This window comes from Equus caballus, chromosome 9 (genome assembly GCF_041296265.1).
Source record: "Equus caballus isolate H_3958 breed thoroughbred chromosome 9, TB-T2T, whole genome shotgun sequence".
In the NCBI taxonomy this organism is placed as follows: Eukaryota; Metazoa; Chordata; class Mammalia; order Perissodactyla; family Equidae; genus Equus; species Equus caballus.
In genome coordinates, this window is record NC_091692.1 from 6,120,479 (window position 1) to 6,134,801 (window position 14,323).

The following is a 14,323-nucleotide window of genomic DNA, read 5'->3' on the forward strand; positions in this document are numbered from 1 at the left end:
AGAAAACACAGGTGGTAAGCTCCCTGTCATCAGTGTTGACAATGATTTTTTGGATCTGACACCAAAAGCAAAGGCAACAAATGCAAAAATAACCAAATGGAACTATATCAAGCTAAAAAGCTTCTGCACAGCAAAAGAAATCATCAACAAAATGAAAAGACAACCTACTGAATGAGAGAAAATATTTGCAAATCATATAGCTGATAAAGGGTTAATATCCAAAATATATTAAAAACTCATACAACTCAATAGCAAAGAAGCCAAACCATCCAATTAAGAAATGGGAAGATGATATGAACAGACATTTTTCCAAAGAAGATATATACAGATGGCCAACAGGTACATGAAAAGATGCTCAACATCACTAATCATCAAGGAAATGCAAATCAAAACCACAATGAGATATCACCTCACACCTGTTAAAATGGTTACTATTAAAAAGATAAGAAATAAGTGTTGACAAGCATGTGGAGAAGAGCGAACCCTTCTACACTGTTGGTTGGAATGTAAACTGGTGGAGCCATTATTGAAAACAATATGGAGCTTCCTCAAAAAATTAAAAATAGAACTACCACACGACCCAGCTATTCCACTTCTGCATATTTATTCAAAGAAAACAAAAACACTAATTAAAAAAACATATGTACCCCCATCTTCATCGCTCCATTATTTACAATAACCAAGTTATGGAAACTACCTAAGTGTCCATTGTTGGATGAATGGACAAAGAAGGTGTGGTGTAGACACACAGAGAAAGAGAGAGAGAAGGGGAGGGAGGGTGGGAGAGAAATACTATGCAGATATAAAATAATGAAATTTTGCCATTTGCAACAATATGGATGGACCTTGAGAGCGTTATGCTAAGTGAAAGAAGTCAGCCAGAGAAAGACAAATACTGTATGATTTCACTTGTATGTTGAATTTAAAAAACAGAACAAAGCAACAAGCTCACAGATTCAGAGAACAGATTGGTGGTTGCCAGAGACAGGGCTAGGGGGTGGGCAAAATGAGTAAAGGGGTCAAAAGGTACTTCCAGCCACGAAATAAGTCACGGGGACGTAACGTACAGCATGGTGACTATAGTTAATAATACTGTATTGCATATTCGAAAGTTGCTGAGTAAAACGTAAAAGTCGTCAGCATATGAAGAGTATTTTTTTTGTTACTATGTATGGTGATGGATGTTAACTCGACTTACTGTGGTGATCATTTCATGATATGCACAAACAGTGAATCATTATGTTGTACATCTGAAACTAATATATAGACGTTAATCAACACCAGACAGTCTGCAAGATAAAGGGCCGCTGGAGTATAGATATCCTATATGCTCCTTTCAATAATCTTTGAAGGAAGTCCTCCTTGGACAATTGAAATGACCTCTTCTAGATCTTTATACTCCTTCTGACTGTGGCATCTGTACACCCTAACTTCCTGAAAGCTGAATTTTCCTTGGCTTCCTTGATATCGGGCTATCAGGCTTTCCCCATCACAGGCATATGTCGCTACCACCAGCAACACTGTCCACAAGCGAGGGAAAGATTCCAAGGCTCATTTTTTTCTTTTCTTTTCTCTCTGTGCCCGGATTCTCTCACAGAACTCATGGATATAACGCCACCTCAGGGCCAAGACTGCCAAGTGTATCCTGAAAACTACGGCATGTTTTAGTCCACTATTTCTATGGAATTTGCTTTTTATGTCTCATTCACAGTGGAAGGGCAATATTATCAACCCCAGACCATTATTATGCTATAAGCCAGATTCTCTTTCTATGTTCATTTTGAAATTACAACTGTCAGTTTTCCCAGTCTTGGGAACATTCCAAAGCCTTAAAATCATGGAACGATCCTTAAACCAAATTGCACAATTCTAATGATAAACAGGCCTGCAGATTGGTCTGAATTTTGGTATTTGACTATCAAAGAACGACTTTCCAGAAAACCTCATAGGTCTTCAGATGCGCAAGTCTAACAAGCCTAATACTGTATTATTTAGGATAAAATTTCTCCCTAGATCATAAAAAAAAAAAGAGGAAAAAAACACTAAAGAATTTCAGGAGTTCTCTGCCAATAAGGACTTCTGAATTATGTAGGACGAAAAGGCTTTAGCGCAGTGTTCTATCTTCCCACTGTTAAAATCGATTGTCATCCATTAAAGTGCTGCTAATTATGGAAAACAATCTACAACCTATTAGAACCGGCCCAAGCCGATAATAACTACAAGTCCCATGATGCAAAGCAGGAGCCCGGACTAATATGGGCCGCAGTTCCTCCTGGGAATTGTAGTCTTCTGATTACCTGTCTGGGATACTAGGTATTTTAGCCACCATTTCTCAAAAGTTAACGTATAAAAATAATGCTATGGCACAGAAGGTAGAATTCTTACCACAAAACTGGATTCAACCCACCTGCCAAAGAGCCCAGGCCCTGCTAGTCCAGTCTGCGCCTGCGGGGGCGGGCGCCCTCGGCGTGACGTAGCTTCCGGGCGAGGCGGTCGGCCGCCCCGCCCTCCGCCTCGCGGGACGCTGGGCCCGGCTGCCCGGGCAGAGCCGGGCTGAGCCGGAGCGCGGCTGCTTGCGGGCGGCGGGTCACGGGAGGCCTGTCGGGGCCGCGGGGGCATGAAGTGCTGTGGCTCTGGAGGTCGGAGTTAGCGTCACGGGGACGCGCCCTGTGCCGGCCGCGGAGCGGGCTGAGGTAGGGACGGGGCGGCGGGCGCGGTCCCGGGCGCTCGTGCGGTGACACCTGCCCCGGGCCGGCAGTGGCGGCGGGCTCCACGGGCGGGGAGGGCGGGGGCGCCAGGCGCTCCTCCAAAGCCGAGCCGCCGCGCGTCCGGGGCGCCGGAGCCCGCGTGCTCGGACTCGGGCCGGGTCCTCCGGCCGCCGCCGCCGCACCTGCACGCACTGCCCCGGAGCGGGACCGACGTGCGTCCCCCGAGCCCGCGCGTCCCCGACGTCGGCGCGGCGCTGTGCGCGCGGGGCCCGTGCGTGCCGACCTCCCCGCCGGGCCCGCGGGACGAGGGCGGCCGGGCGCTCGCGCGGGCCCGGGAAGGTCGAGGTGGCGGGCTTCTCCTTACCCCTCTGCGGGGGGCCATCGGGCGGGCCGGGGGAGCGGCGAGTCAGCAGCCCGAGGTCCCCGAATCCTTGGTGATGGGGAAGGGTACCCAGGGCCACGTGCTGGGTTAAAAGTCTTGGTTCAGCATCTTTGCAAGTCCGAGCGCTTCGTTTCCTCCCTTCCCCGTCAGTGAGTAGCGACGTGTAGATGTGGTTGGCTAGGCAGAGCCGTTGTGTGTCCTGTCACTGGACTGTGGTTATTACAGTTTCTTAGTTTATTATTTAGCAACTTAGGTCCTTTTCTTCTTTATTATGAAATTATTCTGAGGCTGGGTGAACTTGTCCTGTAGACAACAGAGATTAAGAGTTACGAAGGTTTGTTACGTGCCCCCAGTTTGTGGCAGAGCAGAATAAGTGATGATCTGGAAAACTAGAAGAACGTTCAAACTTCGAGTCATTTAATCTTGTTGGGTGTAAGTTTATTGTTCATTGGGTTTTTGTTTGATTAATTTGATCGTTTTTTTCCAAATACGTGTCATCCCGGGTTTAATAAACTGTTACTTTAAGAACAGTTGGTATTTACCTTGTAGTTTCTAAGCTGCTGGTTCACTGTTATTACTCTGAGTAATTGTTTAGCATTTCAGTAATCAAATCAAGTGGTGTGTGAATAATTTTCCTCCCGTTCTTCCCTTACTTTCTCCCCTTCCCTCCCCATACTCTGTGTAGTACTGTCAGGACCATAAGCAGAGGAACGTCTTGACCACTCTTCTCTTTCCACCTCTTATATAGATGAGATCAGGTTAAAATGAACGTTGCAGAAATCTATCACAAGAAAATAAAGGGGGAAAAAAGGGATAACATGTAATATGAGGGTCAAGAAAAAGGGTGTGGGATAGTTCTGTTCTCTATACCTTGCAAATAGGAGTCCTTAGCAAAGATATTTTGGGATTAAAGGACGAACTTTGGGGTGTGTTTTCTTTCCAAATGAAATAATAGCGTGTTATAAAATTAAAAGAAACGGATATGAACGTTTTGCTTTCTTTTGGATAATGCTCCAGATTACAGACTAATCTTTCCATATGTTCTTCTCATTTTTAGTGAATTCCTAAGAAGAAAATAATGGATTGCATATTCATTATTCTCTAAGGGTTTGGACTCAGCAGTGCACAGGTGTGTTGCAAAGGCCGAAAGAAGATGGCAACTCCTTATGTCCCAGTTCCTATGCCCATAGGGAACTCTGCTTCCAGTTTTACAACCAACAGAAACCAAAGAACTTCTTCTTTTGGGAGTATCTCAACAAGCTCAAACTCTTCCAAAGGCCATTTAGAAGACTCAAACATGGGTAATTGTAAACAGACAAGTGTACCTGATCAAACGGATAGTACTTCATCTGTGTGTAGCAGTCCCCTCATTAGGACTAAATTTACAGGTGCAGATTCTTCCATTGAGTATACTACCAGACCAAGAGAAAGTGAAGAACAGAATCCTGAGACAGTGAGTTTGGAAGATAGACCTTCTACGCCTACCATACTTGGTTATGAAGTGATGGAAGAAAGAGCTAAATTTACGGTGAGTGTTGACTTCTGGATACCAGTGGAACGTGAAAGAATGACTAACCTGTGTTCTAAACCTGTGTTCAATTGATTAATGTTAGCCACTACATGTAATTTCTTGAACATAAAACTCAAATGGTTTTTACCTCTAAATTTTGTCATGCTTTGTTTTACTTGAATGAATTTTCACAAAGCAGACACACCTCTGAAAGTAGCACACAGATTATTTAAGTAACAGAGCATTACTAGCGTGCTAAAAGCCAGCCCCCCCCCCCCCCCCCGTGCCCTCTGTCAGTCACTTCCCACTCTCCTGATAGTTTAGATTAATTTTGCCCATTTCTGTACTTTCCATAAATGGCATTATGGAGTAGGTACTCTTTGGGGCGTGATCTCTTTTCTTTAGCATTGTTTGTAAGATTCATCCTTGGTCTTGTGTGTAATTGTAGGCAGCTCGTTATTACTGATAGGATTCCTTTATGTGAATATACTACAATTTATTCTGTTGAGCATTTGGGTAATTTCCAGTTTGGGGCTCTTAGAAATGCTACTGCTAAGAAGCTTTTTGTACTTGTCACTCAGTAAACAAAAGTATGCATTTCTGTTTGAGTTCTGCCTAGGAGTAAAGTTGCCGCATCAGGGGGCTGGCCCTGTGGCCCAGTGGTTAAGTTCTCGCGCTTCGCTTTGTCAGCCCAGGGTTTCACTGGTTCACATCCTGGGCACTGACATGACACGGCTCATCAGGCCACGCTGAGGCAGCATCCCACATGCCACAACTAGAAGGACCCATAACTAGAATATACAACTTTGTACTGGGGGGATTTGGGGGGAAAAAGCAGGAAAAAAAAATTGCCGCATCGTGTGCCCAGCTTTAGAGGACACCGATCAACAGCATACCAGAGTGGTTGTTCTAATTCATACTCCTCTAAGCAGCATATGAGAGTTACTGTTACTCCACACCTTCCTCACGTGGTATTTTTCCATTTCTCAATTTAGCTATTCTGGTTGGTAGAGTGATATCACTCTTTTGTGGTTTTAATTTGCATTTTCTTAGTGACTAATTAGATTGAAGACTCTTTTTGGCCATTTGGATAATCTCTTTTGTGAAGTGTCTGTTCAAGACCTTTGTTCATTTTCCTTTGGAGAAGTCTTTTCCACTTTGGTTTATAGTTTTCTATGCATTCTGGACATAAGTCCTTTTTTCAGAGTGTGTACTGTGACTATCATCTCTCTGTGGTTTGCCTTTTCACTACCCTTAATGATGCATTTGATAAACAAGTTCTTAATATAGTCCAATTTACTAATTTTTTTATGTTTAGCAGTTTTTAAAATCTACCTACTCTCTGTTTACAAAGATGTTGTCCTATCTTTTCTTCTAAAAACTTTATTGTTGAACCTTTCGCATTTAAATCTGTAAATCATCTGGAATTGATTTTTGTCCATGGCGTGAGGTAAAGGTCAAGACATTTTTTTTTCCCTCCATATGGGATCAAGTAATCAGGTTTTTATTGAAAAGACCACTTATTTTCTGCATTTGCACTATTGCCTATGTCATACGTCAGGCGAACATAAATGTCTGGATCTGTTTCTGTGTTCCTTTTTCCCTGCTTTATCAATTCCACACTGTCTTAATGAATGAAGCTTTGTGATAGGTCTTGGCGTCTGGTAGCTTGAGTACTCTACCTTTGTTCTTTTTCAGGATCATCCGGCTGTTCTTGGCCCTTTGTATCAGGAACGTATTGAATCTATAGACTAATCGAAGGCAAACTGACATCTTTACAATGTTCAATCTTTGAATCTATGAACCTAATCCATTTACTTAAGTCCTTAACTTCTTTTAATCATATTTTGTGGTTTTCAGGGCAGAGGTCGTACATCTTTTGGTTAGATCTATTTCTAGGTGTGGATCTTGTTTGATGTTCTCTATCTCTTTTTCTGTCTTTTATTTGTTCATTGTTAGTTTATTTATTTTGGTCTTGTATGTGAATGTATGTTTATATATCCAGCAGCCTTACTAAATTCACTTATAAGTTGAAATAGTTTGTTCTTTCTCTTGGATTTTCTTGAAGTAAAGTTTTTATTTTACTTCAGCATTTCATGTTGTAAATTTGCTACAGTACGGAAGGCCCTCCAAGAAAAAATTGTTGAGGTAATTTATGAAGAAACAGTCCTTAGAGTTAAATTGTCGTAAGACTGATGATGTGATGGGAGATCTGCACGGACCTGACTTTGTTGAGAGTGATTTCGGAAATTATAATAAACTGCTGGTTCATTTCCTTACGGTGACCTACCTTCCTTAGGAAGGAATGAGCGTTCATTGAGGTGATGTGTGTGAAAATGCAAGTTCGTAGGGAAATGTAAGGCAGTGGGTTATACATGTAAAGTCTTTCAAGAGGAAAGAAGCAAATGACAGATATGAAGTTAGTCATACTCATTTATTCATTAACTTAATATTTTTGAGTGCTTGTTATGTACCAGGCACTCTTCCAGGTAATAATGGTACAGCAACTTGAATGAATGATTCATGAGTAAATTTTTTAAAGTGCTGATATGTCACATGGTGATAAGTGCTATAGAGAGAAATGCGAGAGAGAAGAGAGAGAGTTTCCCTGAAACTGGAATTGCAATTAAAATAGCATTGTCAGTCATGGCCCCACAGAAAAGATGTTAACGCTGAGAGGGAGAGAGCTGTGACAATATCTGGGGACAGAGCTTTCCAGACAGGTGGGACAACTGCAAAAACCCGTGTGGCTGACAGCAGGAGAAGCAGTGGGAAGAGATGTCGGAACTGAGATGACAGGTAAAGGCGAGGGATGTGACCCCAGATCAAGTAGAGCATGTAGACCAGTGTAAGGCCTTTAGGGTTCACTCTGCACGAGGTGGGAATCTTTGAAAATGTTTTAAAAGGGAGAGTCCCATAATCTGACTTAATTTTCTTAAACGCTCTTTCTGGCTACTGCATTGAGACTTGGTTTTGTGGGGAAGAACAGAAGCAGGAGGCAGTTACGTTCCTGCAGTAATCCATGGGGGACGGGATGGTGGCATGGGCTAGGGTGGTTGGAAAGAGCCTAAAAAGTGATCAGATTCTGGATATATTTTAAAGGTAGAGCCTTGGATGTTGGAGAAAAAGAAATCAAAGATGATCCCAAAGTTTTTGGCCTAAACAATGAGAAGAATAGGGTTGCCATTTAATTAGATGACAGATTTTGAGGGGAAGATCAGGATGTGTTTTTGGACGTGCCATGTTTGAGATGTCCATTAGACATCAGACTGGAGATGTCAGGTGTGTTTGTGTGTATGTGCATGTGAGTGTGTACACATGTATTATGTGTGTACATATATAAGTTTAGCAGAGGTCTGAGCTGGAGATACAAGCTTGGGAGTCTTAGGTTTATAAAATAGCTTATTCCTTTGAATTGCTCTCTTAACTGAAGAAAGTGTTAGTACTGACTGGCGAGATCTTATAATATAGAGAATGGCAAGTCTTTGAAAAGTGTGTAAAAATGGAAACTGACTAGAGGGGTGGTGAGCAGAATTGAGAAGGAGGCGTGAGGTGGGCATCTTCAATTGGTGACGTTTTGTTTCTTGGTCTCGGGACTAGTTACTAGATGTGTCTCTGTTGTGAAAATTCATTAAGCTGTATACTTACGATTTTTGCACTTTTCTATATGTATTTTATAATTCAGTGTATGCTTCTGTGTATATTATAGTCTACTTAAAAATCCTAAAACAAGAACTACATAGAAAGATAGACAGTCCACTGTAGTGTATACTGATTTTCCAATGAAGAGTAGAAACAGTAACTGCTGTTAGAGAGGAGGAAGTAATTAGCACTAAGTTCTTGTTGAAAGCACTAGGTAAACGTGGTAGGTAGAGCCTTCTAGAAGAGAGAAAACGCAAAAGTCCCTACTGTCTGCCCTAGAGAAACAGGAGTGTTCAGAGGCCACTGTGGAGAGTAGCTCAGTGAGAAGGGAGGGCTCATTTTTTAAAATAGGAAAATAAAGTCAATATGGATTATGTGAAGATAACCTAATTATCATGTGAAGTTGACTTTTATCATGCATCATTCATTCATACTCAAGAGTTCTGAGGCCCATTTATCCCTTCAGCTGGAATTAGTAACTCCTACAAAGAATGTTTCCTTTGTATCCTCTTTGCTATCAGGACTTTGTGGAGACTTGAAAGGGTGTCCAAGTAATCTTCCTCACCTTTATATGCTGCAAAGATAAATTACTTCTATCTTACTTCAAAGCTAAGGGATGCATCCTTGACCCTTCTGATTCTTCCCCTTAAAAGCTGAAAGAGAAGTTTGTAAGGGAGAAAAGTCGAATGGTGGGATGATCTACAGCCCCTAAATAATGAGTTGTCTCTGGAGCATCCAGTAGGACCATAATGTGAGCCGTGAATGTGAGTCATATTTGTAATTTAAAGTTGTCTAGTAGTCATGTTAAAGTAAAAAGAAACAGATGAAATTGTATTTAATAATATATTTAACCTAGTATACCCAAAATATGATCATTTTAACATGTAATCACTATAAAACCATTTTAATGAAGTATTTTTACCTCATTTTCTTTCTAAGTCTTTGAAACCTCGTGTGTTTTTCACACTCACATCTCGTCAGTTTGGACTAGTCACGTTTCAAGTGTTCAGCAGCCGCCTGTGGCCCAGGTGCAGCTCCGGAGCTACAGATGAAAATTACAGCTCAGCAGACTTCAAGGAAAAAGTCGCTCTTTTTAAGAAAGCTTCAGGCATCGCACGGTTACTGAGTACTTCATATGTGCCGTGTATTTAGCTTAGCCCAAAACTGCACCAAGAGCTACCAGGAGGCGTTTAACAGAGTTTCTGAGATTCTCTTATAAGTAGTACTTCCTCATAGTAAATTCTAATATTATACTTACGAAAAATAGAATCTAGTTTTTTCTTATGTGCTTTTTGAAATATTGACTGGCTTCAACCAAGTTTTTCTATTCAATAGCCTAGATAATTGTGCATAACTATAGAAATGTAAACTTTTATCTAATATGGCTGTTTTTTAGCTTGTATTTCAGCCTTGAAGATTAAAATAACATCAAATTTATTTGAAAACTTTGCTTCAGAGTTGTTGAGTTTGGAAGTTAAATTGATAGTATGGGACAAGAGTGGCTGTTTTTCCTAGCTTTTTCAATCATGATTGATTATTTTATCAATTTTGTAATCTGTTGGCATAAAATATATCTTGGAAGCTGATGAGTTTATTTGTTATTAGTGTTCAACAGAAAAATGTTTTGTCTTACATTTGTCATAGTCATCTTTCTTAAGAAAAAATCTTGCCTTTGGAGCCTACATTGATTATTTTGTACATTTGATGGTCTAGATAATTTCTGATTCTTTTTACCTAATCATTATGATCTGGGTTGTCAAGTAAAAGGTTTAAAAATATTTGGTTTGAATTTTTAAATATCTTCACACATATACCTATTGATTCTTTCTTCCTCTCTGCATAGGTCTATAAAATACTAGTAAAGAAAGCCCCGGAGGAGAGCTGGGTCGTTTTCAGGAGATACACTGACTTCTCCAGGCTTAATGATAAAGTAAGTGCTCTAATAGATCTCAAACTGACTTTCCAAATTTGAATTATTTTTTGTTCCTGATGCTTCTGTTCTATTTGTGTTGTTTCTTCCTTGTTAATTGAGTGAAGTTAAATCTTTGCTAGTTCCTAAGAAAATTAACCATTTCATCTCACTTTAATAGCCTAAAGTCCCATCTCTACAAATAAATTTCTTTTTTGGAAATAAAAAATTATTTTTACTGTCAAAATGAGAAAACCTTAAAATCCCTAACAGAAATCTAAGTAATTATTAATATAACCTTGTGAGTTTGACAAAGATGTATGACTATAAAATAATGAACAAAAAAAGGTTTTTTAACATATTGTATTAGTTTTCTGTTGCTGTATAACAAATTACCACAAACTTTGCGGCTTAAAACGCACCTGTTCATTACCTAGTGGTTTGGGTGAGCTCGGCTGGGTTTGCTGCTTAGCACCAAACGAAGTCAAAATCAAGCTGTTAGCTGACTGGGCTGTTAACTGCAGGCTCATTCAGGTGGTTGGCAGAGCTCCGGTTCTTGTGGTTGTGAGATGAAGGCCCCTGTCTCCTTGCTGGTTGTCAGCCAGAGGTTGTTCTTAGCTCGTAGAGGCTGCTCCCCAGTCCTTGCACGTGGCCCCTCCATCTTCAGATCCAGCAACAGTGGGTCAGACCCTTCTATGCTTTGAATTTCTCTGACTTTCTCTTCTGCCACCAGCCAGGAAGAAACCTCTACTTTTAAAGGGCTCATGTGATAAGATTAGGCTCACCCAGAAAATCTCCCCATCTTAAGGTCAATTGAATAGTCACCCTAATTATACCTGCAAGATTCCTTTTCTGTGTAACGTAAAATGATAGCAGCAACCCCAGGGGCAAAGATCATGGGCCCATCTAGAATTCTGCATACTGCACATGTGAAACAGAAGATGATAATAAATGCCAGTATATTAAGAACCCTTAAAAATAAATAGCAAAAAAGGTAAACCCAAAAGTATAAAATGCAGCAAATGATATGAACAAGGAAATCCACAGAAGAAATATAAATGACCAGTAAATTTGGAAAACATTTACTATCACAGGAACTCCAAGAAAAGAAAATTAAGAAACTATTTTTCACCTGTCAAGTTGACAGACATTTAAATGGCGTTATTCATTGTTGGAAATAGGAATCTTCCTAGAGGACACCCTACGGTTGTGCGTAATTTTGAGACAGTAATCACATTTCTGGGATTTATCCTATATAAGAAATCAGGGATATGGTCAAGATTCAGCTCTAAGGATGTTTATCAGAGTGTTTTATTTATTGTTGTTTTCTTTGTGTTTTAATTTGTTTTTCATAGTTAAAAGTTAGAATCAACCTACATTTCCAACAATAAGGAAATTGAGTAAATTGCAGTGAGAATGTAATAGAGAAAGGAGCTGAGCTGCCCAGAGCTAGAGGGAAATCAGATGAGGCAGGTCGGGGGAGTTGGTATTTTAGACCCCAAGGGAAAGAGCATTTTTCCAGAAGCAGCAAGTGGTTTATGTGCTTCTGAGACGCCAAGTAAGATGACCTTGGACCGGAAATTACTCCCTCATTTTGACGGGTGTTCAGTAGAGGAAACTTCACTGGTCCTGTCCTCTCCCGCCTGCCACCCTCCCCCCTGCTTCCTGGACTCCTCAGAACTTCTAAAGTCAGGATGTTCTTAACAATGTTCGCTGGTGGGAAACCCTGTTTATGTGGCTTTGCAGCTGCCTGGCTGCCAAAAAGTTTCTGGCATTCTGAAAACCTCAGTTTGAATGAAAAGGTAAAATATAGAATGGCAAACTATTTTATCCTTTATTAAGGTGATATTAAGATGCCTTTTTGTAGTATGCCAGAATACTTAAAGTATTATTTCTAGTGTGTTTCTGCCATTATATATGAACTTCATTTACTGTTCCTGAGTTTTTATGTTACACTGATGAATTAAAAACCTATAATTCTGTACTTCTGTTGAGTTTTTTTAATGATTAAACAAACAAGAAGAATCAAAGTAATTCATGAAGTTACTAGATACTTAAGTGGATTTCTTAGCTTTCTTATGAAATTATTATAATCTTTGTTCCTGCAGACTAATTTCTAGGTTTCAATTTAGTGCTGTTTAATCTGTTATTTATTATTTTTCTTTTCAGGGCTCAACTGTTTTTAGTGTTTACTTTCCTTTATCTCTCTAGATTTATCTTTATTGCTAAAATATTTCTTGTCTTAGGCAAGTTGAGATTTAGAGAACGCTGAAGCTTTTGAAGAAAAATGATAGTAGGAGTTAAATTTAAATCTAGTAACTATCTCCATGGTACTCCAAGTTGGGCACTTAAAATTATTAAGTGTCTATATCAGTTTTCTAGGTACCAGAAGGCGCTCCACCCATTACCTGCTTTTACTGGCAAGAATCAAAATGTGTGAAACACCAGCGGGCACACAGGTTAAATTGCAGTTATTTTTATAATTGTTAAAAATGAAGTTAAAATCTTAGAATCTTTAATTTTATAAAACCAATAATGAAGAGTTTATGAAGTGAGTAGTTTGAGTTCAGCATTGTTCTAGGAATTTGGGATTACATAGAAACTACATGGATGCGTCCTAAATTTAAGGAATTTATATTCCCCACTTATCTATAGTAGTGGGGAAAAAAATAGTCAAGTGACAACATGAGAATTATTGAACATAATTGAAATAAACTGGCTATAAAGAGAAAATTTTCTATAGAACACTGATTTTTTTTTCTTCCTCTTTTTTTTTTAGTCTCCTGGGTTATAATCTGGCTTCAGCTTATAAGAGCCTCTTCTGAGGAAGTCAGAGCGCAAAGTCATGAGCAAGTTCTGGAACACATGGGGCTGATCAGAGTTGAGGTGTCTGGCAGGGTTATAGAGCAGGCTGAGTGATGAATAGTTTGCAGAAATATGGCCACAAGAAGTGGATTTTTCTCTGTGTTCTACTTAAAAGCTCACTATTTTCTACTTCCAGGTTGCAGAAGTAGGTTAAAACTGAACATTTCTGTGAGGTGGAGCAATTGTTCTCAGTTCCAGGCAGCAGGGCATAGGGCTCAGCCCCTCCGTTAAAGAGAAATTCATGGCCGTCCTCAGCCTGCCTGTCTCTTGGGCCACAGTGTCCCGAGCTGTCCTACACTGATTGATCTCATCATGTAGTTCCAAAGTATCGTCCTAAGATTGTCTTTCAGGAGATTTTGTCTATTTTCTCCTTTGTTGGGTCATGTTTCCTCTATCCCATATCTTCCTCTTTCTTGAATTACTCTTTGCTTTTAGAGGAACTAATTCCCCAGTAGCTTCTTAAGGAAAATCACATAGGTGATATTTTTTAGATCCATGCGTGTCTAAAAATACTCTTTTTCTGTCCTCATACTTGATTCAAATTTGGGCTAGGTATAGAATTCTAGGTTGGAGTCTTTGGGATTTTTTTCAGAATTTTGAAGACATTAAGCTATTGTCATCTTGCTTTTAGTGTTGAGTGTTGCTGTTGAGAAGCCCAAAGCCATTCTTCCTCCTGATCATTTGTAGGACACCTGTTTTTTTCTTCTTTAGAAGTCTGTTGAACCTTTTCTGTGTAATTAATCAAAATTTCACAGTGTTTTTTGTAGGTTTTGTTTCTTCTCTTGGACACTCAGTGGTCTTGTTTAATATGGTAACTCATGTCCTTCAGACAAATGTGTCTGAATTGCTTTATTAATGAATTCCTCCCTTCTGTGTTCTCAGTTCTCTGTTTCTGTAACTGCTTTTGTAAAATACACCTTTCGAGCTGGTTCCTTATCTTTGCCTCCCCTTTTTAATTCTCTTTTTCTTTTTTGCTATTTTGGAGGAGATTTCCTTATTTCTTTCTTTCTAAAAGCATGTTTTTATTCTGTAAGTGTGTCCCTTTTTTGTCATCTTAGTATTTCCTGGATGTGATATCTGCTCTTAATCCATTGAGTGTATTAGTGATAAGTTTTCATCTGTATATTTATTCTTTCATGTGTTCTTCTTGTGTTATCTTTTTCTCTGAGTTGCTTTTTCTGTTTGTCTTCCATGTTAAAGAGTAACTAAGTAGTTCTTGGTTGTCTGGTCATAGTTGGAAGGTGGGTGCTAAAAGCTCATTGGAGTCTCTTACTCCGTGGATGAGGCCTCCGTTGACCTTAAGCTTT

General features: G+C 39.9%; 1 protein-coding gene across 6 annotated transcripts in view; it reads left to right on the plus strand.

The window, feature by feature from the left end:
- Nucleotides 1-2,473: 2,473 nt before the first annotated feature.
- The window catches only part of SNX16 (sorting nexin 16), a 41,303-nt gene continuing 29,453 nt past the window's right edge, over nucleotides 2,474-14,323 (plus strand). For 2 of the 6 annotated variants that reach the window (XM_023648380.2, XM_023648381.2), the window contains exons 1-4: nucleotides 2,553-2,693; nucleotides 4,148-4,391; nucleotides 4,479-4,618; nucleotides 10,086-10,172. In XM_023648380.2, the coding sequence (XP_023504148.1) occupies nucleotides 4,244-4,391; nucleotides 4,479-4,618; nucleotides 10,086-10,172 (375 nt within the window). In that variant the 5' untranslated portion in view covers nucleotides 2,553-2,693; nucleotides 4,148-4,243. Of the gene's footprint in view, nucleotides 2,694-2,983; nucleotides 3,240-4,147; nucleotides 4,619-10,085; nucleotides 10,173-14,323 lie in introns of those variants that run through there. The other 4 variants (XM_070221383.1, XM_023648379.2, XM_023648378.2 and 1 more) reach the window with 4 other exon arrangements.